The following is a 27699-nucleotide window of genomic DNA, read 5'->3' on the forward strand; positions in this document are numbered from 1 at the left end:
TGCATTTTAAACTGTAGATGTCATGCAGTTCACATTTGTTTGCTCTAAGTACTAAATTAAAACAGATTCAAGAAATCTCATTTTTGGTATATGATTATTTGGTGGTTCTCAGAGTAACCGCATGGAAACTAGACCATCTGAAGGATGGTGACTCGATACACACGGTGCATCCAGAATGCACAGAGTTAAATTTTGTTCTGGAAGTTATGTAATATACCAAAGGGCAGAGGTGTCAACGTACCTCAACAGGGCTCTCTTCTGAGACGTGGAGTAACACAGAGACGAAGAGGCTCAGAGGTGTATCATATCAAAGAGGTAATCATTTGTGACTTAGCAATCCTTTATGATAAAAGACTGCTATAGTTTAAATTACTTCATTTAAGTCTGGTTTGAAAAAGTATAGCTTTCTGGATAGAAAGCGTCTGGTTAAGTTTGCTGTTCAGTACCTTGTTCTATTTTTTTTTTTTTTTTTTTGGTATGTTTGCATGTCGCATCCAGAGCTACAGATTTTCCACAGTGCTTTTCTGCCTCATTCAAGTATAATAAAAAGTAGAAATCTATAGAAGCTCTAAGGTTAAACAAACTGTACATTATACAAAAATTAACTTAATTTACAGACAGTCAAAAAGTATTGGCAATGCCCTTTATAAATCTTACCAGAGATGCATCACAAAGGATATTACAGTCAACATAATGGTTCGGTCATCACCGTACAAATGCCATCTCAATTTACGTGATACAGAACTGAGCATTTGTGAAACGTACAAATGAAGAATCAGCATTTTGCACTATATACATTTCTTTCAAAGTAACAGTATTGTCAATACTAATCTAAGGTTCAGGATTCTCTTATTGCATATTCATTGTTGCTGAGGCAGTTAGTTATGATACAATAATGCAATATTCATAATTATTTTAAATAAAAACATTTCTCCTGCCAACAGTAAAAAGTTTTTTTTTCCCCAAAATCACATGGAACATTGCTACATACAATTTTACACAAATACTGAAAAACATGACCTTAAGGCATCTGCTTGAAAAGCAGATGTGCATATTTATATGAACTAAATTATGCAAGAAAAAAAATATTGCACAAAATCCTATTTTCAAGATAAAATATGCTTCTTTCTAAATACACACAATTCCCTATCTTGACCAAATCAAAACATTGACTGATTTGCTCAAAAGAACTCGGCCTCTTAAACAAGATTTAAGAAACAGACATGAACAAATTCCTGGGCTAGACAGAGGAAATGCTGACAGTTTGTAAGAAACCATCTCCTATATGAAGAAGTGCTTTCGGGGAATTAGGTTTGGGGTTCATTTTACATCCTTTCATTTATGTTCTGATCTACAGCTATCCACCCAGAATCAGGATCCTGTATGTGAAACAAAATGGAATTCACATTAGAAAATTTTTTCATGAAAATAACCTTTTCCTGAAAATCCAGATATTCTAGAAAAAGAAGAAGGAAGATCTACTCATTACGAGAACAGTCACAGTTTTTTTTTCCTCTTCACCTTATTTCAGAAGCGATGAATGCATTAGCATTCCTGGGTCTTGTTTGTTAGGATACAAGTAGAGACTCCACAGCAGACTGTCGCAGACAGCTTTCAAGGGTGTGGGGTGCGGGGGAAGTGTCTGCAGAGACTGCTGTTATCAGGGTAAAGACAGCAAAAACTCCCTGCCGTCAACAGGCGTCCACACGCTCAGTTCATCCTGAGCGGAGTGGAGAGACTGGGTCCCGGGTGGTCCCGAGGGGCCGCGTTCAGCACCGAGCCTTGCTGCCTGGGTCCAGGGGAGCAGAGAGGGTGCCGGCCAGCCAGCTGGACGAGAACACACAGCTTCTCAGAGCCTCCGAATCTGTCCTTTAGGAGCAGGTCTCCGAGACAGCAGCATTCTTGCACGTTGTATGACAGTGGAGAAGGATGGTACAGTGGTTCTGTACTTAGAGCATGTTTTAGTTTGAGCAGCTTTAAAAGGCTTTTTTTTTTTTTTTTTTGGTGATAGAATCTTGGCTGAATAATTCCTAAGCAAAATACATCATCATCATTGTTGTTATTAACAGATTTGCAATCCCTTTTCGTTTTCATTAGCTCCTGCGCAGCAGGGACTAGGCCAATTCTTTTATTTCCCTATGTCCACAGTTACTGTACCTTGCCTATGAACGGTACCAAGAGTTGATAAATATTTCTTAAATGAGTTATTAATCTTTAATCAGAGAAATAGTCATGGTATATTTTGGTGCCTTTCTAAAATATGCTAAAGTAGGTAGCCATTAAAATATACCACTTAACAACACTTAATGAACCAAGAGTTCCTCAATTCACATGGGGCTCTGCTATCTTCTGAAATGCCATGGATGTAATACCTCTGGGGTGAAAGATAGAGTGGGTTTGGGGAGCATGGTGACTGCCTAGAGGCTGTATAAAGACAGGCCCCAGGACCAACGGTCGGACTCGTTTATACAGTCCCGTGTAGGACAGGTGTTGCTCCGTCAGGGGAGAAAAATTCAAACAGCAGGGGAGTTTACACATAATAGAAAATACTGTCTAGTTATAATAGAAAATATGAACATAGTAAGGACAGAGAGAACTTTTATTTCAGAACTCACCTTAATGTCCCTTCATTCTCCCTACAACCACCGTAATACAGGGAAGTCTAGTCTCAGAGCAGACTTTGAATGCTCAAAATGTTAACGGTTTAAAATATGAATGCTTGCTGAGTTTTTGTTTTTAATGTGGACTATCAGAGCTGATTTTGTATGTTAAAATAAGGCACAAGTGCAGCTTAAAATACCTTAACACGAATGTGATTTGTCAGTGGGTGACTGTCCTCACCATACACCATGGTCAGACATCTGGGGAGGGGATTAGAGAAGAACTCACATTTCTGAGGCTCTGAGGTTTATTGAGCAAATGGACTAAAACCCAGATTCTGTCAAGGCTACACTCACAATGATCCCATTCTCCAGATGGGGAATTATAAAGGAAAACAAATGCCTCATTCCAGTATTTGTAGTCCAGGGCTACTTTACATTCTTTTCAAAAATTATGCAGAATATCTGCCCAACAGATTGACAACCACAGTGACAGTTTTTCTTCCTCATTTAAAATAGCTCTTCTGATAAATGGACTTCTTTTTTATATACTTAAATGTAAAATGGAATTTGTAATGAGTATATAAAGGCAAAATTTAACAAGAACCTTGAATCTTACTTTGGTGTTAAAAAAAAAGGATTACAGACTTTCACCCATTAAGGGTGTTCATCCCTTAATGTTCATCCCTAGAATTACTTAGAGTTCATCCTTATAAGGAAAACAAGATCTGTCTTCCTTCATAAACATGAATAACTGTCCTCCCAAAATATATCCATTTAGATTTTGGAATCTACCTTAAAAAAGAAAACCTTGGTTATTTTCTTCAAATTATTTCAAGACTGATCTGAATAAGTATTTTAAGTACTGTTTTTAACAAAACTTCTTCAGGATCTTAACTGAAAATTATTTCAGTAAATATTTTAGAGCACAGTTTTGATGGGAGTTCTTGACTGCCTTGTCAAAGCTTTCCTAAAATAAATGACGAAAATAGTCAAGCTTGGGGATGCACGGAGTACAAGTACTGAACAAGCGAACAATGGAGCAACCACAGCATCACTGTTGTTCACTCCTGATTATTCCTGTCAGTCTAGCCGATCATGACGCAATCAATGCGCGATTCCTTCGCAGAACTTCCAAGAGTGACGGGGAATTTGAGGAGGAGAGACCAAGTCCCAAGCAGAACTGCAAGCAGTGCGCGGATACGCGGCAGACGGGAAGCACAGGCCCGCGCCTCAGGGCGGCCGCGCTGGTGTCTCCTCCCCGACGGCCGGAGGCCCGGAGGGAAGGCGCGGCTTTCCGGAGGAGGCCGACCAGCGCTTCCTCAGCCGGCCGGCTGACCCCGGCCAGCAACGTTCGCCAGCCGCGGGGGCAGGCGGGGGCGAGGAGACGGCGCTTTTCTGCTGGGAGCCCCTCGCCGGGACCCACCGCCACCACGAGGAAAGCGCTGGACAGGCCCAGCGGCGGCGCAGCCGACAGCAGACCCGACCTGGGCTCCGCGGAGCCGCCCAGGCCGTCCGAGAGCGAGAGCGGGAGGGTCGCCTGAGGAGGTACGGCAGCCACGGGCAAGGTGGGCCCGGGCGGGATCCCGGGGCAGAAGCGGGGCCTCAGGGGAGGGCCAAGGAGATCTGCGTGAGGCGCGGCCCACGGCTGTGCAGACGCGCCGCAGGGACTCAGGGCCCTGACACCGCGGCCGCGCTGCGTAGGGAGACGCTGCCTTGCTCCGCACGGCCTGCAGCCCTGACTGAGACTTACAAAATATACAGTCAGTCACTTCAGCGGTGAGTCTGGGATGTGGTGAAGCATTTTGATAAGAGGGTTATTAGTTAGGGGAAAAACTGACAGGAACATTTTTCCACTAGGACACGTTGTTTCATCTGGCTTTCTGGGGTGACTCCTAGTTAGCGAAGGCAAAAAGAGGCTGTGAAGAAATTTAAAGTGTCGTTTGTAAACAGCAGTCATCACTTTCACATTGTAAGCCAGCAGTTCACGCAGTTCGCTGAGTGACGGGCATGTGGGCGTGTACCTTTATACTTTTTGGAAAACATGGCTGCAACGTCCACAAGAGAGCTTTTTAAGGTTGAAAATATGAATTCAGTCCTTGATTTGATGATCGAAAAAGGCATTATTGCTCTGCAGAACACACAACTTATCTTTCAGAATTTACATGGAATCCCATAAATTAGGTAAGTATGCTTAATATAGGCTTAGGATTAAGGCAGTTAGTGGGTCAACAGTTTCAGGCTAGATCTGATAGGTTTTGATATCTTGGCCAGGTCATGCTCAACCAGGTTAGTACAGTAGCTACTACTGGTTATGTGCAAGGGTTAGATGCATACTTAATTTAAATAAGTGGAGTTAAGCACCAAACACTGGGAAATCGGATGCTCAATATATACTTTCAACATACATACACACACACACACTCATACCTGACTGAAAAGCACAGTAGGAGAATCAGCTTTACGTTTAAAAATCAATGGATCATCGACATACCACGAGACAAACGCGCGGACGGGGAAGGGTCCCAAATGAAAACAACTCCGGACAGCAGAAGAGCCGCCGTTCCGACCACCCCTTGCTTACGACGGGGGCGGTGGGCGCCTGACTGGCTCCGTGGAAGGCTGGGTGCCCGCGACGGGCGCCTCGTTCGCTGACTCAGGCCTGGTTCCCGCTTGCCGGCCCTCCTGAGATGTGCAGGTCTTGCTGGAAAGCGGACGTGATGTGACACAAGGACGCCACCTCCTGAAGCAGCCCAGGCCCCGCCGCGGTCTCGGGGGCTGCTTTCCCTCCCTTCTCCCAGGGAACGCACGTGGACAGGCGCCGCCCCAGGCCGGCCTCCGCCCCGTCGCCCGCCGTCGGGCTTAGCATTTCCTTCCTCTCTGTAGCGGGCGCTCCGGCGCCTGGAGGGGGGCCCGGCTGCCCCTGCGCCGGGGCCCGGCTCTCTGCGCCAACGCCAAGGGGTCGCTCGGCCGCCTCCTCCTCCAGGATGAACAGAGGGTCGGTGCCCGCGCCGGAGGACAGCCGCTTCCTGGGCGACGGGGGCAGCTGCCGGCCGAGTAGGGCGCTGTCGTCCTGGCCGCGGTGCCACCCGGCCTGGTCCCCGGAGCCGCTGCACAGCAGGGCCAGGTCGCTCTCGCTGGGCGCGTTGGATTTGTTCTAAGAGGAGAAACGACAGGTTTAGAAGAAGTGGAAGGAAACTGTGGCGTTACTTCAGCAACATTCTTTTCCCATTCTGAAATCATTCTCGTGCAAGGCTGGGAACTCGAAGTCCCTCCCGAGGAGATGCAGCCGCCACGGTGGGTTCAGAACACCGCCCACCGCCCAGGGCTCCGAAGACAGGCACGGCCTGAGACGGGCACGTGCAACTGTTGGCTGCAGAGTTCAGCCCGGATGGTGCGTGTCGGCAAGGATGTGGAGGAGAGGGTGGGAGTGCAAATGTTGCAGCCACTTTGGACATCCGCGTGGACGGGCCCCAAGAAATTACAAATTACTATGACGTCCTGCAGCCAGACGCAGTCCCCCATTCCGGGTGTGTGTTCACTGCAGCACTGCTCACTAGGGAAGCTGGGGGAACAGCTAAGTGTCACTGACGAGTGAAGGGATAAAGAAAATGCACTGTGAATTCACTTAGAAGGAAGTCCTGCCATTTGGGAGAACATGGGTGCTAATGGCTCAGACAGTAAAGAATCTCCTGCAATGCAGGAGACCCGGGTTTGAGCCCTGGGTAGGGAAGATCCCCTGGAGAAGGGAATGGCCACCCACTCCAGTATTCCTGCCTGGAGAATCCCACGGACAGAGGAGCCTGGCACGCTATAGCCCATGGGATCACAAAGAGTTGGACATGATCCAGTGACTAACATCAGTAAAACCAAGGTAAAGAAAACACCAAGGATGGACCTGGAGGGCATTGCACTAAGTGAAATGTCAGGACACAAACATTGTATGATCTCACTTCTCTGTGCAATCTAGTCAAGCTCATGTGTGTAGAGAAGAATGGGATGTGGCGAAGTGCAGGGACCTAGTATGCAGCATGTGGACCTAACTGCTTTGTAAAGAAGGCAGGTCTCAAGTACTCTGGTTTCAAAAAAGAGGAAAGAAAGGTAAGCTTTGTGAGGTAAGGGATGGCTAATTAGCTTAACTGTGGCCAGCACTTCAAAGTGTATGGGCAAACATCAAATTGTACATCTCAGATGTATACAATTTCTGTCATACTACAAAAAAGCTGAGAAATAAAAAGGATTTGCAAAGAAATCCTACCAAATAACTCAAAGAACAAGCAAACTATTATATAATCAATGCCAAGTTCTGGAATTATTACAGTCAGAACAGGGTAGAAATTACTTCCACCTCTCTCTCTTGTGTTTTTAAAGAATCCAGTTCAATCTGCTTAAAGTCTTATTCATTTCTGAAGCAATACAGTGAAACATTACTTGAATTCATACCCTTACTAAAATGTTGTGAAGAGCCAAAAAATACAGGAAAAACATGGGAACATTTCATGTTTAAAAGTTCCCCAAGAAAGACAACTATAAAATTAGGTTGTAGGGAAATAATACTGCTTGACAAAATAATTTCAGTTAATGACGAGAAACACCAGCATTTGATTGGAATTTTGTTATAGAAATCATGTCTTAATGATTAACTCTTACGATATTTTTGGAGTTTTGACACTTAGCTTCACGTCGGCCAGCACAGTGAGTGTGAGAAAGTGTTCATTTAATGTTACAGGCCGGAAACTGACTCACCGTGGGCTTGTAATCTATCTCGTCCATCGACCTGAAGAAGTCCAGGCTCCTGGCCGCTGCCAGCTTCCCCTGGTCCGAGCTGTGTGTGCTCAGCGTGTCCAGGATCTCACCCAGCAGGTCCATCTCCCCCGGCGAAGGAGCCTTTGCTCTTGTTTCAAGTGAGTCGTCACTTTCATAGAAGTAAGCAGAAGCTTCTTCTCCATCTTCAGAGGACAACCTGAAGAAAAACAGAACACGCGCTGGTGGTTACGTGACCCGAACACTATACACAAAGCAACCTCTCACCGACGACTGTCAACCGACGAGGGAGTTTTAAAACCAACGTGGTATTTCTGTGGAAGGACAGTAAAGTGAAGAACTGATTCATGGCCAAACTCTTTATAGTGATGTACACACCACTTCAAACACGGGAAATCTTGAGTGTGAGCGCTGAGAACAAACAGAAGTTTATGGCTCCTTACCCATCTGGAAGCACAAGCAGGGCTTTTCACAGTCTGATTCTGGGGGATGTGGGAGCGATAGCCTTAGAAATATCAGACTGAACATCTGGGACTTTCTACATTCTGAGTTCACTTTCAGTACTTTTGTATGGTTTTTCTTTGTTTCCTTGTTTTGGAGAATGCATATTCCTTTATTCCTATATATATTTTTTATTTATATCTTAAATAAAGATATATGTAATGGGGAAAAAGTTGATTCTGTCAAACAGCTTAAAATTGTTTTAAAAGTTCAACACATAGTACTATTATTTCCCTCATTATTTGTTCATTTTTACCACTTTCATGAAATTTTCCTTTTCTGATACCTCCCATGGACTGAGGTCCCGCCGCCTCTCCCCCAGATTTGGTTTGTTTCAATTAACTCCTCCCACCGTCCTGATGTTCACCTGCCCCTCTTCAGTCCGGGGGGAGGAGGGGGCTTCTGTTTCCCCTTGACCACTATCCTGGGTATTTCTGCAGACGTCATTGCTTCCCAGTTATTTCAGGCCTATCTTGCTTTCCCATCTCAAGATTTGTCCCCCATGAGCCTCCCACTAGCCCTGGTTCCTCCTGCTGAAGACGAGACCCTGGGGAGCAGAACCTTTTCTCCAGGCGTGCACGTGCTTTGAAATATCCCTTGCCACCTAGGGCTTCTGCCAAACAGAGCACGCAACCCGAGACTTACTTGCTGGCTCTCTCGGCGTCCTCCTCGTCGTCAGCATCTAGGGCTCCGTCCAGGCTCTTCAAAGGCCTGAGCCGTGGCTGGAGAGAGGGATCGACACACTGGCATGAGGAGTGAGGATACTTTAAATACTACTTTCAGAAACTTTAGACAGCAATTTGATACTCGATACGGTAAGGAAGGGCTTCCCTGGTGGCTCAGACGGTAAAGCGTCTGCCTGCAATGTGGGAGACCTCGGTTGGATCCCTAGGAACATGGTTTGGAAGATCCTCTGGAGAAAGTGGCAACCCATGCCAGTATTCTTGCCTGGGGAATGCCATGGATGGAAGGAGCCTGGAGGGCTCATCATTTCATCTGTAAATACTTAACTAAGTATCTTAAAAGATATTTTTTAGCATTACCAAAGTATCATGATCACACATAGTTACTAATAACTATTTAATATCTCACATTCCCTTCTTACTCCAAGTATATTTTAGAGAGTTTCTTTGGGCCAGAATCTCAACAAGGTAAGCACTGTATTTGGCTGATAGTCTCTCATCTCAGAGGATGACACCTTCTCCCTCCCCTCCCCCATGTCTTCTGGGACCTGTACTGTGTTGTTTTACCCTCATTTCCTATAAGCTTGCAATTACATCTGGAAGCTTGGCTAGCTGCCACTTCTGAGTTTTCCTCTGTTGCTGGCAGGAACTCCCGTAGGCGTTGGTATGGACTTCTTAGCACGCTGCAGTGGGAGGCACACTCTCACTTGGGGTGGTACCAGGATTTTGGTGACTGGCTTCAGGTGTAGGTGGCCTGGTGCATCCACTGCAAATCTTACCAGTCTTTTACTCGATAGGTTTAGCATCCAGTAATTACACTTTTCAAAAGCAGTGCCTCTATATTTGCTTGTTGGGATTCTATAGAGAACTTTGTTGTATTAACTATTTGTCTGTTCTGAAATACAAGGTGCCCTGGAAAAAACAGGGTAATTCCTTCTTTCCTTATATGTAACAATGTTTAGAGTGCTGAGCTAATGTCCTAACAGTCTGTAAAGGTGAGCCATGAGGGGGTCTTTAAAAATTATCATCATTTGTACATCTTTGATATGGCTCCAACCATCACAGTTATTACTCTTGATGTTCAAATCTGTCCCATTTTTACAGTATCCCATAACCATGTTTTTTAAAATAGTAATATTTTACAGATTGATCTTAAAATACATACAGGTTAAATTATGTGCTACGGGGTATTTACTTTACTTCAAATTAATCCAGAGCAGAGAGAGTGCATAAGGTTGGCACAGAAATAAGACTGTCCGTGAGCTGATCATTGTTGAAGCTATATGAAAGGTACCTGGGAATTCTTGGAAGCTTCTCTTTACTTTTGTATGTTTGAATCAGAGAAGGACTACAGAAAAAACCACAGTCAACAAAATGGCAATAAGTACATACCTATCAATAATCAGTTTAAACATAAACAGCCTAACTGCTCCAATCAAAAGACACAGTGTCATACTGAGTAAAGTCAGTCAGATAGAGGAAGACAAATATCATGATGCCACTTGTAGGTGGAATCTACAAAAACAGTACCAATACACTTATTTACAAAACAGAAATAGTCACATATGTATAAAACAAACATGTTTGTGGAGGGTGGGGAAGAGAGGGAAGGGATAAATTGGGAGATTGGGAATGAAACATACACACTACTATACATAAGACAGGTAACTAATACAGATTTATTGTATAGCACAGGGAACCCTATTCAATACTCTGTAATGGCCTACATGGGAAAAGAATCTAAAAAAGAATGGACGCATGTATATGATTCACTTTGCTGTATAGCAGAAAATGACATTGTAAATCAACTATATACCAATGAAAATTTTTAAAAATAAGTAAATAGCATCTGACAATAAAAAAATATATTTATGTACCCAACACTGGAGCACCTAATTATATACAGCAAATATTAACAGACGTAAATGGATAAACTGACAGTAATACAACAATAGTAGGGAACTTACGTCAACGGACAGATCATACAGACAGAAAATAAGGAAACACACTGGCCGTAACACATTAGACCACGTGGACACGCAGAGACCATTCCACCCCAAGACAGAATACACATTCAGGTGCACATGAATATCGAACATTCTCTGGGATAGATCACATGCTGAGCCACAAAAAATCTCAAATTTAAAAGGACCAAAATCATATCAAGCATTCTTTTTGAACACACTAGTACAAAACTAGAAACCAATTACCAGCAGAAAACTGGACGAAGCAAAACTCATGAAGACAAAGCAACATGCTACTAAACAACCAATGGGTCAATGAAGAAATCAGAGAAAATATCAATAAAGTACCCTGAAATAAATGAAAATAAAAAACATTGTTCCAAAATTGATGGGATGCAGGAAAAGCAGTTCTAAAAGGCAAGTTTATAGCAACACAGACCTACCGCATGAAAAAAAAATTCATATAAACAGTCTAACTTTATATCTAAAACACCTAGAAAAAAGAAAAAGCCCTAAGTTAGTAGAAGGAAGAAACCAATACAGATCAGAGTACAAATAAAATAGAGACCCTAAAAACAGAAAAGATCAATGAAACTAAGAACTAGTTCTTTGAGAAGCAAACAAAATTGATAAACCTTTAGCCAAATCCATCAAGGAAAAAAGAAGGCCCAAATCAATAAGAAATGAAAGAGAAGTTACAACCAATATGAAGACTCATGGGACTACTACATCATCTCATATACCAACAAACTGGACAACCTGGAAGAAAAAGATACATTCCTAGATACATGCCATCTTCCCAGACTAAACAGGGGAAGAAACAGAAAATCTAAACAGACTAGTTACTAACAGTGAAACTAAATCCGTAATTAAAAAAAAAAAAACTCCCAACAAATAAAAGTCCTGGGCCAGAAGTCTTCACAGGTGAATTCTACCAAACATTTAGAGAAGAGTTAACAGTACTCCTTCTCAGAGTATTTCAAAAACTTGCAGAGCGGGGAATGCTTCTAAACTTAAAGGCCAGCATTACCCTGATAACAAAACAAGACAAAGATATTACAGCATCGAAATTGAATTCTATTTTTTCAAGATAGAAAATTAAAGGCTAATTTTCCCGATGAACATAGATGCAGAAATCCTCAACAAAATACTAGCAAACCAAATCCAAGAATACATTAAAAGGATCATATAATGGTTAAGGGATTTCTTCTAGAGATGCAAGAGTGGTTTAATACCCACAGATCAGTCCATGGGCTAATGAGTGAGAGAAAGGAAAGAATGAATGGAGAGACATGTCTTGCAACCCCTGCTGGGAATGTGTAGTAAGTCTCTCCAGAATTCTGGTAATTAGCAGTGTTATTTGGGACTTGCAGTTATCACTTGTGGCTCGGGTGGTAAAGACTCTGCCTGCAGTGGGCTCGACCCCTGGGTCGGGAGGATGCCCTGGAGAAGGGACTGGCTAACCAGTGGAGTATTCTTGCCTGGACAGTTCCAGGGCAGAGGAGCCCAGTGAGCTGCACAGTCCGTGGGGCCACAAAGAGCTGGACTCTTTACAAGTTTAAGGTGTGTGAGTTAAACAGAAATCTGGGAAATGGCCTAGAAACACAACTGTCACTTAGAAGATTATTTCTCTGGGAAAAATATATTTTACCCATTCCCTCCAGAACTCACAATATATGTATCACAGTCCTCTGATTCTAAAGACAACCCGTTGTTATTATTACACTGACCTCTGTGTACACTTACCTTTATGACAGCTATGGGTGTTGCATTTAATTTTTGATTAAAAAGAAAACAAAAATCTGAAACTATGAGGGAGCTGGGACTTTATACTGCTATTTAACAAATCATCATTGACTGTGCAAGAAGATAATAAACACGTAACTTAATATGTATCTTTATAACATACCTTGCAAAGCACTCTCTCTCACACACTGGGCTAGGTTCTAAGAATATAGAGTTGAGTAAGGTTGAGTCTCTTGTCTTTAGCAACGCTAAGGAACCCCACAGTAAGTCTGGAGGAACACCAGGGAGGCCCCATCACTGCTCAAGGTCACACACCTTATCAAGAACAAGAACCAGAAAGAGGAACCTGGTCTGCTGCCAGCCCCCTGTTCATCTTCCACAACTTGCTTTCACATTCTCCAATCTGCCTGCGCATACCGTAGGTTCTCAGTTACTGTTTTGCTAACTACAACTTTTTCTTTTCTAATGAAAGCTCCTGATTTCCCACAGTCCAAGTCATTTAAATCATAAGCATTTCTCAAGTACCTCTGAATTTAATTTTACATTTTCTAGCCAGGCCAGGGTTCTGTCAATTTCTACATACACAGGGGTGTTAAACAGTGTAACTTATCACCATGAGCTACATAAGTTTTCACAAGGAATGAGAATTAGAATGAGAAACAAAACTGGTTAATATAATGCTTTGCTTTCTATGAGTGTTCAGTTTTGGCTAACCGAAATAAGCTTCTAATTAGTAGCTATTACATAGGTATATTCAGTAATTCGTTAGGAACTGCTACCTCCATACACAGTATGAAGAAGTAAAAGTGTCCAAACCCGCAGTGAAGGTGTCAACTGCTTGACTACTTTATATCATATAACTGTTAAAGTCACACACACAAGAAATGAGAGAAATAATTACACTCTGATCAACATTAAGGCAGAGGGAAGTGAGAGCATATGTAACAAAAGCACCATCAGCTCCGGAGCTCACGTGAACCCAGAGTTTCTCTCCATTACCGTTTCAGTGGGTCTGGACTTGGGCACAGCGCTTTCAGAACTGTCTGCAGCACACCAGGGCCATACGGCAGGCAGAGCCCTGGTCCCCGTTTTATGGACGGAATCTCTGATGGTAACTGGCAGGAGGTCAGCTTGGACTGCAGGCAGTGCAGTGTGTGCCCTTCGGGTGTGGAGTCACACAGCCGACTCCGGGCACCTTCAGCGGACTCATAGAGCACCGGTGCGGCACTCCTGAAAACCTGTGCACGGAGCTGGACAGCAGCCGGACGACGACCAGGCAGCAAATGCAATCTCAACACAGAGAGACGGAAAATACACGCATCTGAGTGGGACGGACTACAGGTTTTGAAAACCTGTGCGTATTATTTTTCTGACTATAACGATTAGTAGATCCTAGTGGAATGGATTTTGTATACTGTAAGTACTCAGAGAAAACTATTCTTTTTCAGGTCTGGATAGGAATTTCATAGGAACGGGTGTACAGTGGGACAGTTCCCAAGGGCCAATGAACATTTCATCCTAAGTTATTACCTAGAGCTCCCTGAAATACGTGCCAAGACAATCATTAAAAAAAAAAAAGTTGCTCTGTCATGTCCGACTCTGTGACCCCACGGACTGTAGCCCACCAGGCTCCTCTGTCTGTAGGATTTCCCAGGCAAGAGTGCTGGGGCGGGTTGCCATTCTCTTCTCCAGGGGATCTTCTGACCCAGGGATTGACCCCGGGTCTCCTACACTGCAGGGAGATTCTTTACTGCCTGAGTCACCTGAGACAGTTGTACTAAGGCTTATAATTGGGAACTAGGACCTTTTTTTTTAAAAAAAAAAAAAAAAGTGAAACAGATTGAGAAAGCTATAAGCAGTCAACATAGAGAAAAAGTGATAAAAAGAAAAATTAAGTTTATTTCTGTTTTTTAAAAATCTGTATAAATATCATTTTCAAATCTGTGCCCAAGGACATGACACGGGTCCTGGAAAACCAGCTCGCGTCCCGGGTGGCCCTCCCACCCAACCCCCGTCACCTCTGCATCTGCTCTGTGCCGTTACAGAAGCTGCTCTCCTTTCTGTTCCATAGATTTTATGAAAAAGGGGAAAGACTTTCTTCCTTTTTGATCAGGGTACTACTACTAATTGCCAGGTTCCTTTAACTTACTGACAAAAGGAGGAGGCTGTAACCCTGTGTTCTGTACCGCTCACCTCTGGGGAGCATTCCTAGCCTGAAATGACAGTTTCCGTGTGTCCATAAAGTGAGCAGTGGCCCCTGGTTCCCTCTGCTCTGACCCACAAGGCATCACCAAGGCCCCACCTTTCAGCGCCTGATACCCGCCGGTGTCATTCCACCCCAGGGCCTTTGCACGGACTGCTGCCCTGCCTTCAAGCCCCCCTTAACGCTGGTGCCCTCCTCCCAGCTCCACTACCTCTGTCACCACACATCTCTCGCGTGTGTACACTTGTAACTTACCACTCGCATCTGAACCTCCTTCCTCTTGCCTTGTAGAGCGACCGTCTCTGAACTGCTGACAGAGACATCTTTTTAAAGCTACCATATGACCCAGCAATTCCATCACTGGGCTTATACCCTGAGAAAACCGTGATTCAGACAGACACATGTGCCCCGGGGTTCACTGCAGCACTATTTACAGTAACAAGGACATGGAAGCAACCAGATTTCCATTGGCAGACAAATGGATCCAGAAGTTGTGGTACATATATACAATGGAGTAGTACTCAGCCATAAAAAGGGAACTAATGTGAGCCAGTCGAACTGAGGTGGATGAGCCTAGAACCTGTTGTACAGAGTGAAGGAAGTCAGAAAAACAAACATCACACATTAACACATTTTTATGGGATCTATAAACAGAAAAATGGAACAGATGAACCCATTTGCAGGGAAGAAAGAGAGACGCAGATGTAGAGAATGGATTTGGGGACACGGGGGCTTAAGGAGAGCGTGGGATGAATGGAGAAAGTAGCACCAACATACACACACTACCACGTGTAGAACAGAGCTGGTGGGAACCCGCTGTGTGACAGACAGCCCAGCCTGCGCCCCGTGACGACCTAGGGGCCGGGGCGCCCCGCAGGGAGGGCTGATTCACGGTGCTGTACCAGAGCAACCAACACGGCGCTGCAAAGCACGCGTCCTCAGGTGAAAGAATAAATGAAGGCAGATAGGACGATGCTCTGCTCCTCGAAGAAACCCTTCAGTGGCTCCTCACTGCTTTCAGGGAAAACCTCCTCCTCCTCACACTTCCAACCACCTCCCCTCCCGGGCATGCATGTGTCCGACAGCCTGGTCCCCGAGGGCAGGCACTTCGCTCGTTTCTCTCTCAGCCCCTCAGGACCACGCTGCGTGGGGTCCACACTAGTGTCAGGAAATCTGCAGAAGACGTAGAAAGGAGCTGAAGATGACGGCGGGTCCTGTCGGCACAATCTGGATGGTGCTGAGGAGACCTTGCGTGTGTGTGTTCACGGGGCTCTGATTCTATAGGGCTCTGTGACGTTCACTGCCATTAACGACCTGCCCAGGATACAACTGCATCACCTGCAGCCAAGGCCTTGTCTGAAGCCACCGCTGTGGACCAGGGGCTGTAGACGCATGGAGCCGATGCCTACGGATGCCCCTGCCCCCGGAGAACCACGTGGTCCCCGCCTCACAGCCTCAAGGGTGCCTCACCCAGTGGACCAGAGAACCTCGAGGAATTCACCCCCATCTGTCGCTGTTTCAGGTGAAACAGATTTTTCCCAGGGAGAAAGCTTTCTTGGGCTTAGTTTCCTAACCTTCAGGGAGCAAATAAACAGAGACTTTCATCGGCCCCATCTGAGACTTCGCATGAAAACTTACGGAAAGAAGTTAGATTCTGGGGCCTCAGCTGGTCTACACCAAAGGGCTCTAGGTTCACAAAGCTCTGGCGTAAATAATCAGGTCAAATCTAATGAAAACAGCCTTCTTTTTGTGATTGAGAATAATCTCTGAGGTCATGATGATCACAAGAGGGGAGACTGTCAGGAAAACTGTAAAAGATCCTGAAGTGGGCCCGACTGCTGCTGTCCTTTCCTGGGAACGTTAGGAGTGCCGCCAGGCATTCCACGGCAGGCTCGCCAGATGCTCCAGAGGTCTGCAGCGTCCACAGACACCGTTTATAACCCCACGGCCGCCAGAGGCCCCTGGCGGAGGCCTGATGGCAGCGGGAATGCCTCCTGTCCACAGAGACGCCCGCCCCGGGGAGCTGCACTTACTACGGTGCAAACAAGGGCGGTTAACAAGGGTTAGCACATGTTTCAGGACTGACTGCCTATGTGTCTGTTCTATGAACTACCCTACCAGTTTTTTGCATCTTATTGGTTTTCTCATTAGCTAATGAACCAAATAAAACAAGGGAGTTATAATTTGACCCTTTAATAAAAAATTGTTCTTTGAATCAGGCAGTTGGTATCTCCTGGGTAAGTGACTACCTCCACAGTAGGGAGGTAGTTTCAGCTGAGTACTTGAATTCATTTAAAACTGATAGGAAAACAGTTCCGTTCAGTTGCACAGTCGTGTCTAAGCCTCTCTAAGTCGTGTCCAACTTCTCGTGATAAAAACACGTAATGTAAAAACGATGGCACTATGCTAAGTGGCTGACCTGGGCATCTTTGGCATCTACGAGTGTTACACTCATTAATCCAGCAAAGCTCAGAGAAACACCCCGTGAAAGGACAGCAAGCACTGGGCTACATGCCAGTACAAGGACGACTGAGAACAGGGCTCCCTGCCCTCGTGGAGACTGTGATCTATTAAAGGAAACACGACTTAAGCTGAATAAAGTAACCTACCAAGATGACCAAGGAGCATGTACCAAATTATGGCTGTCGTGAGGAATTTGACCTCATCACGGAGACCAAGGGATGGCTTCACATGAAAAACTCTGAGCTGAGCTCTGAAAGGTCAGTAGGAATTAAGCAGGTGATAAGAGGAAGTAAAACATGCACAGGTTCTGTGGTGGGACGACCAGGGCAGACACAACGGACTCAAAGATGCTTATGGTGTCCCTGGGGTCAGAGCCTGGGTCAGAGCACAGGGTTACTGAAGGCCCGCTGGTCCTGCAGTTACCCTGCTGACCACTAGATGGCAGGTGCATACTAAGAAGGTGCGAGGCTGGACGCAGGTAAGTTCCAGGCAGGTCACAGGAAGTGGGGGGGATCAGAGGCCCAGCAGGGAAGAGTGGGGGGGGAGAAGGGGGGACTATGATGGAGGCAGGGAGAGACCCCGCCTTTCAGACCCGGATGACCGAGGGCAACGAAAGTTGCTCATTGTTTCCGGGGACCTCCTGAAAGCCGCTCTGTGCTCCACGGAGGGAAGCAGCAACCACACCTCATTGAAAACATTCTCAGCATCTCTTCACGCCACGAACGTCCACCAAGCCCCCACTGCACATGCGCTCCGTCTTCTGCGCTGCAAGGCACATAGGAAAAGACAATGTTCCCGCCTCTCGAGATTTTTTTAAAAGGGTGAAAATGCTGAATACTGAATGTAATAAAGCAGCTACAAATATCAACGCACTCTAACATGGATATAACTGCTCTCAGCATTCTGATCACAGATGAAAACTTATGTAAGTGCCATTAATACTGATCATGACTCACGTCCAACTGTAACATTCCTAATAAGTAGGTGCTGTCAGCAGACGAACAGTACTAACAACACAGGATTGTGACTACATCCTTTAAGTAATGGTAAACTGTGATCAACAAGGCGGCCTCGAAGTCTCTGAGCTGTACAGACCTGGTGCGGCTGGAACTCCAGCCGTGGTCACTCACCAGTGCCCTGGAGGCCGTGCAAACCAGCAAATAAATGCTGGCATCTGCAGCTGTCATGAGACCAGTTCTACATGAGAAAGGGTACATCTTTAGATGCAAAAACATATCATAAGAGAACAAAATTAGCAGAATATCATCTCTCTCTGATGCAAAGAATTACAAATAAGATGGGGAACTGGATGTCCCACCTCTTCAATCACACTCCTACTGGTAGGTTCTAAACACACAAAATTACGAAATAAAAATTTTCTCATATGGAAATGTAAAATAAAAAGTACATATCCTATATATGTGAAAACATATTATTTTAGAAATAATGACCACTTGTATTGCAAGGGATGCTTACTAAAAATGTGAAGCTAATGCAAAACAAACAAAAAGGTTACCAGTGTGGAATGAAATTTACTAGAGAAGACAGCCTATTAGAGAAGCTCGGCCTCTGGTGAGACATCGAGTGAGGCAGAGAGAAGGGGCTGGGAAGACCAGCAGGAAGAGCAGATGCAGGAGAAGACAGGTACGGGGCCAGCTTACAGCGCCAGCAAAGCTCACGTCTGATGAGGCACTGGGAAAGGAGTCTGGCTTAGCTGCAGCAAGCAAGACGATGGTTCCCCCGAAGCACATCAGGGCATTCATGGAACAGCGAGGATCCGGCCCTGTGCACGAGGAGGCTGTGGCCCTGCAGTGACCATTTCCGTCACTAGATGGCAGACAGGTCTAATACTAACGCAAAATCCTGGGTCAGCTGAAACCTGCAGGGGGCCTGAGGGGCTGGGGATAAATAAGGGATGTAGGCAGATGAATGGGAAAAGACAAGTTTTCAGAGTTCATAAAATTGAGATGCTTGTAATATATGAGTTTTCTGAAAGTAGGTACTCATTGTCCCCATTTTAGAGTTGAAGTGACTGAGGTCCAAAGTGTGACTTTTCCCAAGATGGCAGCACCCCCTGGGCTTATGTATTCTGCACCCTAAGACAAAAAAAATACCTGCGTGAAATACAGGAATAAACTATAAAGAGAGCAACTATACAGGACTGCAATGGTGATACCTTAAAAACACATGGCAGTCTGCAATTGGAAAAGAGGCTTAAAACATGTATGTTGTAATTTTTACAGGTGGTGAAAGAAGCACAGAATTAAGTGACTTACTCATGACTTAATTGTGTTAGATGTGTTTTTGATCATGCTTTAAATACCTACTTTACCACACACTTCAGTAAGCCTTTTCCCTAGTTTGCATATCAGGGAACCAAAACCTTAGTGAAGTAATGTATCCTGAGTAAGATCAGACAATTAGTGACAGAGCTAAGACAGTGTTCTGGCTCCCTGAATAGGACTCTTCATTGTAATTACGCTAGATAAGTCTGTCCTCGGAGACTCAGAAAGAATAAATGTCTGAGAATTAACCTGAGAAAGACTTTCTTAAAATGGCAACTCTTAACCTCAATTTAAAAACAGGTAGTAGTTACAGGAGGATCAACAATGCTACTGTCCAGGTAGGTGATATAGCAGGGTGAAGAGGTAAAGAGATTAACACACTTTTCCAAAGACATTTCTGTCAGGGCAAGAAAGTAAACTGGAAGGTTTTAGCAAGATACGTGTTTGGTGACATCTCATGAGTTCAGGTGATGAAGGGTTTTTATTATCAGGGAGGCGCTCCTGCCAATGCAGGAGATGCAGGAGACACTGGCTCAATCACCGGGTCAGGAAGATCCCCTGGAGGAGGGCACGGCAACACACTCCAGTGGGTTCTTGCCTGCAGAATCCCATGGACAGAGGAGCCTGGCGGGCTACAGTCCATGGGGTTACACACAATTGGACACAACTGAGGTGACCAGGCACAGCGTGTAAGGACACACAGCGGAACAGAAGCACCAGAATTCTACTGCTGAGCAGGTGAGTGTCACGTGAGACTAGCTCAGGCGGGAAGACCCTGGGCCACATGCATCCGAGTCTCTCGCCAGCCTCCCGGTCCGCAGCCACCTCGCCCCTCTGCCAGCTTCATCCACTTTGTTCTCCGTCACCCAGCTGTCGCCTGATACACACTCTCTCATGAAAGCAGTGTTTTGTGAGTATGCTCCTTCCCTACCAAGCCTCGGAGACCAAGAAGCGTATCTTCCAATTCATTTTGCTTCTAATTCCACTTCCGTCTTGAATGCAAAAAGCAGTGAAAAAGAATGCCAATTCCTACCTTAACAATAAGAAAAGGCTGGGTGATATGTGAGGAAAAAAAAAGAAATTCTTTCTTAAACCTATCAGAATGCTGAGTTATAAGGCAACCAATAAAATGAATTCCATCAAGTTACAAGCCCCTCCAAGGAGAGATAAGAGACAGGATCCATTTCATCCTTGGCAAAGCGCGCACACCCAGACAGAACAAGGGCAGCCGGCCTATAAACAGGGCAGAAGAAACGCGCTAAAATGTAGTAAAGACCACGAGTGGACTGACATGTCGGCCTGGAAGAGCCGGGAGTCTCAATGACATGGGGCGTTTGTGCTCACCAGCTCTTCCCCACAGATAACACCCTGTACTTTCATTTTCCTTATCAGGGAACCTGACCCCCCGATGCTGAAGAGAACGGCTGGGTGGGAGTGGGAAAGCGCTCACTTGGGGGTGCGGGCCTGCAGCAGCCAAGCAGGAAGCCCCACTGAGGATGGCTGGCTTACACACAGCAGCCTCAGCCCCGAGGCCAGGGGGAGGCACAGAAGCACAGACACGCCCGGGAGGAGCAGGGGCCCTGTGAGGAACAGGGTCTCCACGGAGGCCAAGCAGAAGTCCGCCCCCACCAGGGAGGGGCAGGCGGCCCGCCAGCTGCCCAGGACCAGTCACAGAGAAAGGGAGGCGTGTCTGCCACCGGGAGAACGGCAGGGGTGCGGAGCAGGCCCCGCACCTGGGGCGCAGGGGCTGTGGCCTGTGAAGACCAAAGCCGGACCAGGGCACAGCCAACCCCGGGGGGTAGGACCACGTGTCTCTGGTCAGCAACACACGCTAACTGCCGAGGGAGGCGTGCAAACGTCGAGAGAGGCTTGTTCTGTGGCTCAGGAGAGGGGCTGCTGACAGCTGAGGGCCAAGGAGGGACACAGAAAGCCCTCCAGCACCTCCCCAGGAAGTGCTCCCCAGGAAGTGCTCCCCAGGAAGTGCTCCCCAGAAAGTGCTCCTCCACAGGAAGTACTCCCCAGGAAGTACTCCACCCACAGCAGCCACTTCAGGGCATGATGTCAACACAAAACCCTGCCCAGCTCAACCTGTGGTGAACCCCACCTCTGACTGACGGCATCACAGCATGTATTTAACTTCTACTGCTTCTTCACATATGGGGCCCATCACTCAACAACCACTACACATAAAAACTCAGAACTAAAAAGAAGGACGGGGTGCATAAACAGATGGGGTGACAGCAGAGAAATGGAATCTAGGAGAGGTAAGTTGAACGACAGAAATGTAAAAGATATATATGATATAAAAGGTAAAGCATTCTTTGGGCTCACTAGCAATTTGAAATAGGTCAATAAAAATGATCTAAGCTGGCATTTCTATACACTAACAAAGATCTCTTTGAAAAAAGACAATCCCATTTATAATAGCATAAAAAACAATAAAATACATAGAAATAAATTTAACCAAGAAAGTGAATGATCTATACAACAAAATCTTTAAGACATGGATGAAGAAATTGAGAAAGATGCAAATAAATGAAAAGATATTCTGTGTTTATAGACATGGAGAGTCAATATTGCTAAAATAGTCATAGACCCACAGCCATCTATAAGTTCAAAGCAATTACTATGAAAATGTGAATGACATTTTTCATGAAAATTGAAAAAAAAATCCTGAAACTTAAATGTAATCACAAGAGATGCCACATAACCAAATCGGCCTTAGAAAGAATAAAATTAACAGAGCTGGACTTCCTGGTTTCAAACTATATTACAAAGCTATAGTTATCAAAATAGTATGGTATTAGTATGAAGGATACATACATCAATGGAACAGAATCACAAGCCAAGATATAAACTCATGCACTTAAGGTCAAGTAACATTTAACAAGGGAGTCAAGAGTACTCACTGGTAGTCTGTATAACAAGTGGTGCTGGTAAAACTGGATATTCACACGAAGAAGAATGAGATTGCATTAATTTAACCTGATGTCACTTATGAAATGCCTTCCCAGGTGGTGCTAGTGGTAAAGGACCTGCCTGCAAATGCAGAAGACATAAGAGACACGAGTTCGATAGCTGGGTCAGGAAGATCCCCTGGAGGAGGGCAGAGCGACCCACTCCAGCATCCTTGCCTGGAAAATCCCATGGACAGAGGAGCCTGGTGGGCTACGGTCCACGGGGTTGCACAGTGTCAGACACAACTGAAGCAGCATGGCACATAGGCACATTCACAAAAATTAACTCAAAATTGGTTGAGGACTTAAACGTAAGATGTGAAACTATAAGTACTCATAGAGTAGAATAAAATATGGGAAAAAGCCCCCTGTCACTAGTCTTGACAATGATTTTTTTGGATATGACACCAAAAGCACAAGCAAAAAAAGCAAAATCAACACATGGAGCTACATCAAGCTAAAACACTTCTGCGCAGCAAGATAAATCATCAACAAAACGAGAAAGTTTCCCCCACTCTCATAGGATGGAAGAAACTATTTGCAAATCATGTATCTGATAAGGGATTAATGTGCAGAATATACAAGAAACTCATACAATTTGAACAGTAACAATAGCAAAAGTCATAAATATCTGACTAGAAAATAAACAGATGACTTGAATAGACATTTTTCCAAAGAAGACAGACCAATAGCCATCAAGTACACTGAAGAGTTGCTGAACATCACTCATCATCAGGAAAAGGCCAATCACGACCAGAGTGAGATGTCACCTCACGCCTGTTAGAAGGACCGTCATCAAAGAGATAAGAGGAAACAAATGCTGAAGAATGGCATGGAGAAAAGGGAACCCTTGTGCACTGTTGGTGGGAATGGAAATCAGCAGAGCCATAAGGGAAAAGAGTACAGAGGTTCCTTTAAAAACTAAAACCAGTTACCATATGATGGGCAGTCCCACTCCTAGCTATTTATCAGAAGGAAGTGAGATCACTGTCTTGTGGAGATCCCTGCGCCCCATGTTCACTGCAGTATGATTCAACAACAGCTAAGATATGGAAACAACTGAAGTGTCCATCAGTGGATGAACAGATAAGAGAAAATGCAGTACGTATGTATGCGATGGGATACCGTTAAGCCATAGAAAGAAATCCTGCTATTTGTGACAGCAGGGATGATGAACCTGGAGGGCATTATGCGAAGTAAGTCAGACAGAGAAAGACAGACACTGCATGACCTCGTTTACATGCAAAAGGTAAAACAGCTCAACTCTTAGAAAGTAGCCCGCTGGTTGCCAGGGGCTGGGAACCCCATGGGGGTGGGTTACCGCAAGGGCTGGGGAGCTGGTGGTCAAAGCGTACAAACCTGCCCTTACCAGACGAGCAAGTCCAGGGACCACGGTTCGCAGTGCAGCGCTGCATGCTTGAGAGCTGCAGCAGAGGGAATCCTCACCACTCTCACCCCAGTGAGTGAACGGCAGTTACGCGAGGTGAGGGGCACGTGAACCAACCTTACTGTGGCAAACATGTCCCACTAGGTGTGTGTACGAAATTTCAAACAGAAAGAAACAAATTATGCAAACTGAGACACAACGGGAAAGAGGGGCAGGGATAAATAAACACAAACTAAAGACGGAGCAGAACGGAACTGCCAAGAGCCGCAGGGGACCCTCAGGGAGCCCAAGTCCTGCTCCCCACACGGCGCCTGCTCGCTGCACCCGCGGGGAGGCGCTGCAGTGGCAGGCGGGCCAGGACAGCATCCCCTCGTACTTATCAAGCAGCCAGCGGGTGCTGTAAGAACAGGTTCCACCACGGCACTAACTGGAATTTCTGCAGGGGATCTGTGCAGGGATGAACAGAAGTAGCTTTGTTGCGTGGACCTCAAGGCTAAGAGGCTAGAAGAGGGTAGGAAAGTGGCTCAAGTTCAAGTGCCACGTGAGAGGCCAGGCTGGTTTCCTGGTCCAGGTTTGTGATACTCCAGAACTTCAGCTCTCGACACTCCCACATGCGGTCTTCCTAGTCAGTGAGGAGTGTGATGTTAAGGCGTGAACAGGAGGAGTACACAGGCCGGTGAAGGAGCGTCTGTCTGAGCTGGTTGATGACGGTCACTTACAGGTGGTCAAAGGAGGCTGGTGACCCAGGCCGAGCACGTGGCCATGCTCAGAAGCAGCCCAGGACCCGGGAGGCTGTAAAGCAGCCACTGCAGGTACGCAGGCTGCCTTCTGTGGAACTGAGTGTGATACACACGCCACAAGGGTGCTGCCCACACCTGGCCCACACTACAGTACTAACTGCATCCGTGGACGCTTATTTTAATTAACATCGTTACTAAGTTGAGGACCACTCTGGAATTAGACCAAAGAAATCATCACATTAGATTTCAGAGACAGAATAGTTTGAACTCAGAACAGACCCTGGGACAGAAGTCCTTTTACTGATGTCAGCAAGTTCCTTCAGATGGTTCTGACTTTCTTTACGAAGCTCAGTTTGGCAAAATAGTGTCTTAAAATCTTTTAGAAACACAGTCGCCTCTCCAGGACTGATCAGAGATGATGTGAAAACCTATCCAATTGCCTCACCAGCTAAAGCACCCTCTCTCCCCATCATGGTTACTGGGTGAGGGTCTCCTCCTGAGTTCACATGCAATACAGCTGTGAATGATTAGACCAGCTTTTAAGGACTGTTCAAATACCAAGTAACTTGTTAACTCTAAGTATTTAAAGATACATTGTTTCATTATTTTTATCTTCTTTAATATTTGAAGAGCCAAATTTTGAGAGAGTTTTTGCAACTTTTCCATTCTGAAAGATTATTGATTAGTGTAAAAACAAGAGGTTGTAGAAGACCATTAAAACATTATTCTCAAAGCTAAATAAATAAATAATCCTTTGATAAATGGCAAACTATTTGCAATTTCACTCTTGCTGACAGGGGTTCAATAGCTCCACATTTTAAAAGGTTTCTTGGCGCACAGCGAGTCCACGTTATTTTCAATATGACCTAGCATTAGATTCCTTTCACTAGCCGAGGAGAAGATGATGATTCTAGCTGGAAGAAGCAGCTAAACAGTTGGCACTGATTAGCAGAAATGTTTGATTTCCAACCACCTTAATAAACTATGTTTGTAAAAAGTACATAGTGAAGAAATAAACTACCTAATTTATAAAATAACTATAGCTGGACTATATTTTTCAGGTTACCGTATCCACACATAGTAAGCATCAATGTGTGTGGATGTATGCAGTCACCAAACGGTTTCAGTATTGAGGGCGGCAAGACTCTGAAGAGAAACTGCAATTCTGTCTGGGTTTCAAAAGCGTTATTTTACAAATGTCAGAGCCTGACAAAGGCCAAGAGGGATGAGAGCAGTGCACAATCACCAGGGTTAGACCTGAGTGCTGCGAAGACCGTGAAGAACTTGGAGAGAGGCGAGTCCTGTTGTGTAACTCGTTAAGATATTTACCTACTATGCTAGTATTTTATGTTCTGCACCGGGAAACAGAACCATGTGTAACGGACATAAATCCAGCTCCAATTATAATCAGGACCCATAATACTCTGAAGCTGAACATCTACTGACACTCCTGACAGTCTCTCTCTCCTGGGGATGCTAACCGGCAACAGCAGGAACCCCTACAAAGGCAAGACTGGCTTTTCCTTTCATCGACACGAACACTGATCTCTGACCAACCCGAAAAGCGGCTCTTACACACAAAACGGGAAGACAACCACCATTTCTGTGTCGCAGGAGGCTTAGGAAAAAAATAAGAATCTGTCTATGAAATTTGGAATAGAGAGCTGTCGTCATTTTCACCAGAAGCCTTTAAAACAAAGATTCACAAGAAAGGAGTTAAACAGAACAGAGAGATCTTAGTGGTGTGATTACGGATGTGAAGTCTAGAATGGTCCTGGAAGTGAGAGTGTTAGTCGCTCAGTGGTGGCCACCCTCTGTGACCCCATGGACTGTAGCCCACCAGGATCCTCTGTCCATGGGATTCTCCAGGCAACAATACTGGAATGGGATTTCACTTTCTTCTCCAGGGGATCTCTCTGACCCAGGTATCAAACCCACGTCTCTTGCATTGGCAGGTGGATTGTTTACCATCTGAGCCACGAGGGAAGCTCAATTTAAGATTAAGCTCAAGATAAATTTATGTATCTGTTTTTGTCTCAAGACTTTGTGATAAGTGACACAGCCAATTTTGGCAATAAATCTGAAGAGTAAAATTATAACATTAAAAAGGTACATTTTAACATAAAAAGATCTCATAGAATACAGGGAACACTGTCACCTAAGTCTTTATAATACACTAGGCATTGTTCATTTTAGAAATGAAGTCCTGGCCAGTTGGTGAAAGAAGGAGTTGGTTTTTGAATTATTTCTTTGAAAGGATAATGTTCTTGAACAATTTTATGACAATATAAGATTTTCAAATGTGTATTCCATTGTATCTCCAAAAGAGAGAGGCAAATCTTACAATTATAAACTTATGTCTTATGCAACCATCTTCTTCAAGGAAAGAAAATATTACAAGAACTCACTAGAGGGCACCCTTGTCACCCATAACTGAGGTTTTTGGGGGTGAGGGTGGGGGCACAGATGTTAATTGTAATCAAATTTGACATGTTCAAAATTAATATTATTTCAACAGAAAACAACAGAGAAAAATAACTTTCTTTAAATCAACAATAGGGTACCCAAATTTTCAAACTGAACTTAAAAGATCAATTTTATAGATTAGTGACATTAGTATAAACTAGACCAAATAGATGCTATGTGAAAGAGTAACTTTTGGACAAAGACTGCTAAGCCATGATTCATGCAGGCAGTACTTCTCATGGGCGTCTTTTAGTAGAAACACACTTGAGCTATTTTTAAAAAATATTTTATCATTTGAAACTCTCAGACTTTAATACTTCTCTAATCCTTTCTGATCACTTTAATTCAACATTTTAGCTTAATCACAGTAACAGAATTCTCAGTACAGAACCAAAGTAAACAGAGTGCTAAAAACAAAAAATTAATGGTTTCTCTGGCTTAACATGATTTGGTTAAACTTATTTTATTTCTTTGTAAGATTTATACTAAGTATTTTTTCCAAATATCTGGCCCTCCTCCTTCACAACCTAGTTCCTCCCCCTTCCTCTGAGGTCACAATTATCCTTCACATTGTGATTTACAGTCTCTTTTTTCTTGCCCATAAGAAGCAAGAGGCTACTTCCCTCTAAACCAGTGACTCTGCCATTTCTTTCTTGACCAATAAAGCAAAGCTATTCAATGGACTGTATTTTCCAAAGATCCCAACAAGTGTGTCATTTTCTGAAATCTATTATGTCACCTGAGCAAGAGACACTGTCCGTAATTACACTGATTTTATCCCTGGGTTCTACTAAATTTCAATGATGAAAACTGTGTCATAAACACACTATAAGCCACACCCTACTACGTGTGGATATCCCACCATTCATTAAGCTTAGGAACTAATAAGCAAGAGCATCTAAGTTTTTATTTTTTCCTGTTAATTTCACAGAAACGATTT

The 27699-nt window shown here is 44.7% G+C and overlaps 1 protein-coding gene across 3 annotated transcripts in view; it reads right to left on the bottom strand.

Moving 5' to 3' along the window:
* Positions 1–610: 610 nt before the first annotated feature.
* The window catches only part of DENND1B (DENN domain containing 1B), a 269544-nt gene continuing 242455 nt past the window's right edge, over positions 611–27699 (bottom strand). For all 3 annotated transcript variants that reach the window (XM_065936314.1, XM_065936315.1, XM_065936313.1), the window contains 3 exons: positions 8511–8587; positions 7347–7563; positions 611–5757 (listed from right to left, as the gene is read on the bottom strand). In XM_065936314.1, the coding sequence (XP_065792386.1) occupies positions 5257–5757; positions 7347–7563; positions 8511–8587 (795 nt within the window). In that variant the 3' untranslated portion in view covers positions 611–5256. The remainder of the gene's footprint in view (positions 5758–7346; positions 7564–8510; positions 8588–27699) is intronic.

The sequence above is a fragment of the Muntiacus reevesi genome, chromosome 5, assembly GCF_963930625.1.
Source record: "Muntiacus reevesi chromosome 5, mMunRee1.1, whole genome shotgun sequence".
Taxonomy (NCBI): domain Eukaryota; kingdom Metazoa; phylum Chordata; class Mammalia; order Artiodactyla; family Cervidae; genus Muntiacus; species Muntiacus reevesi.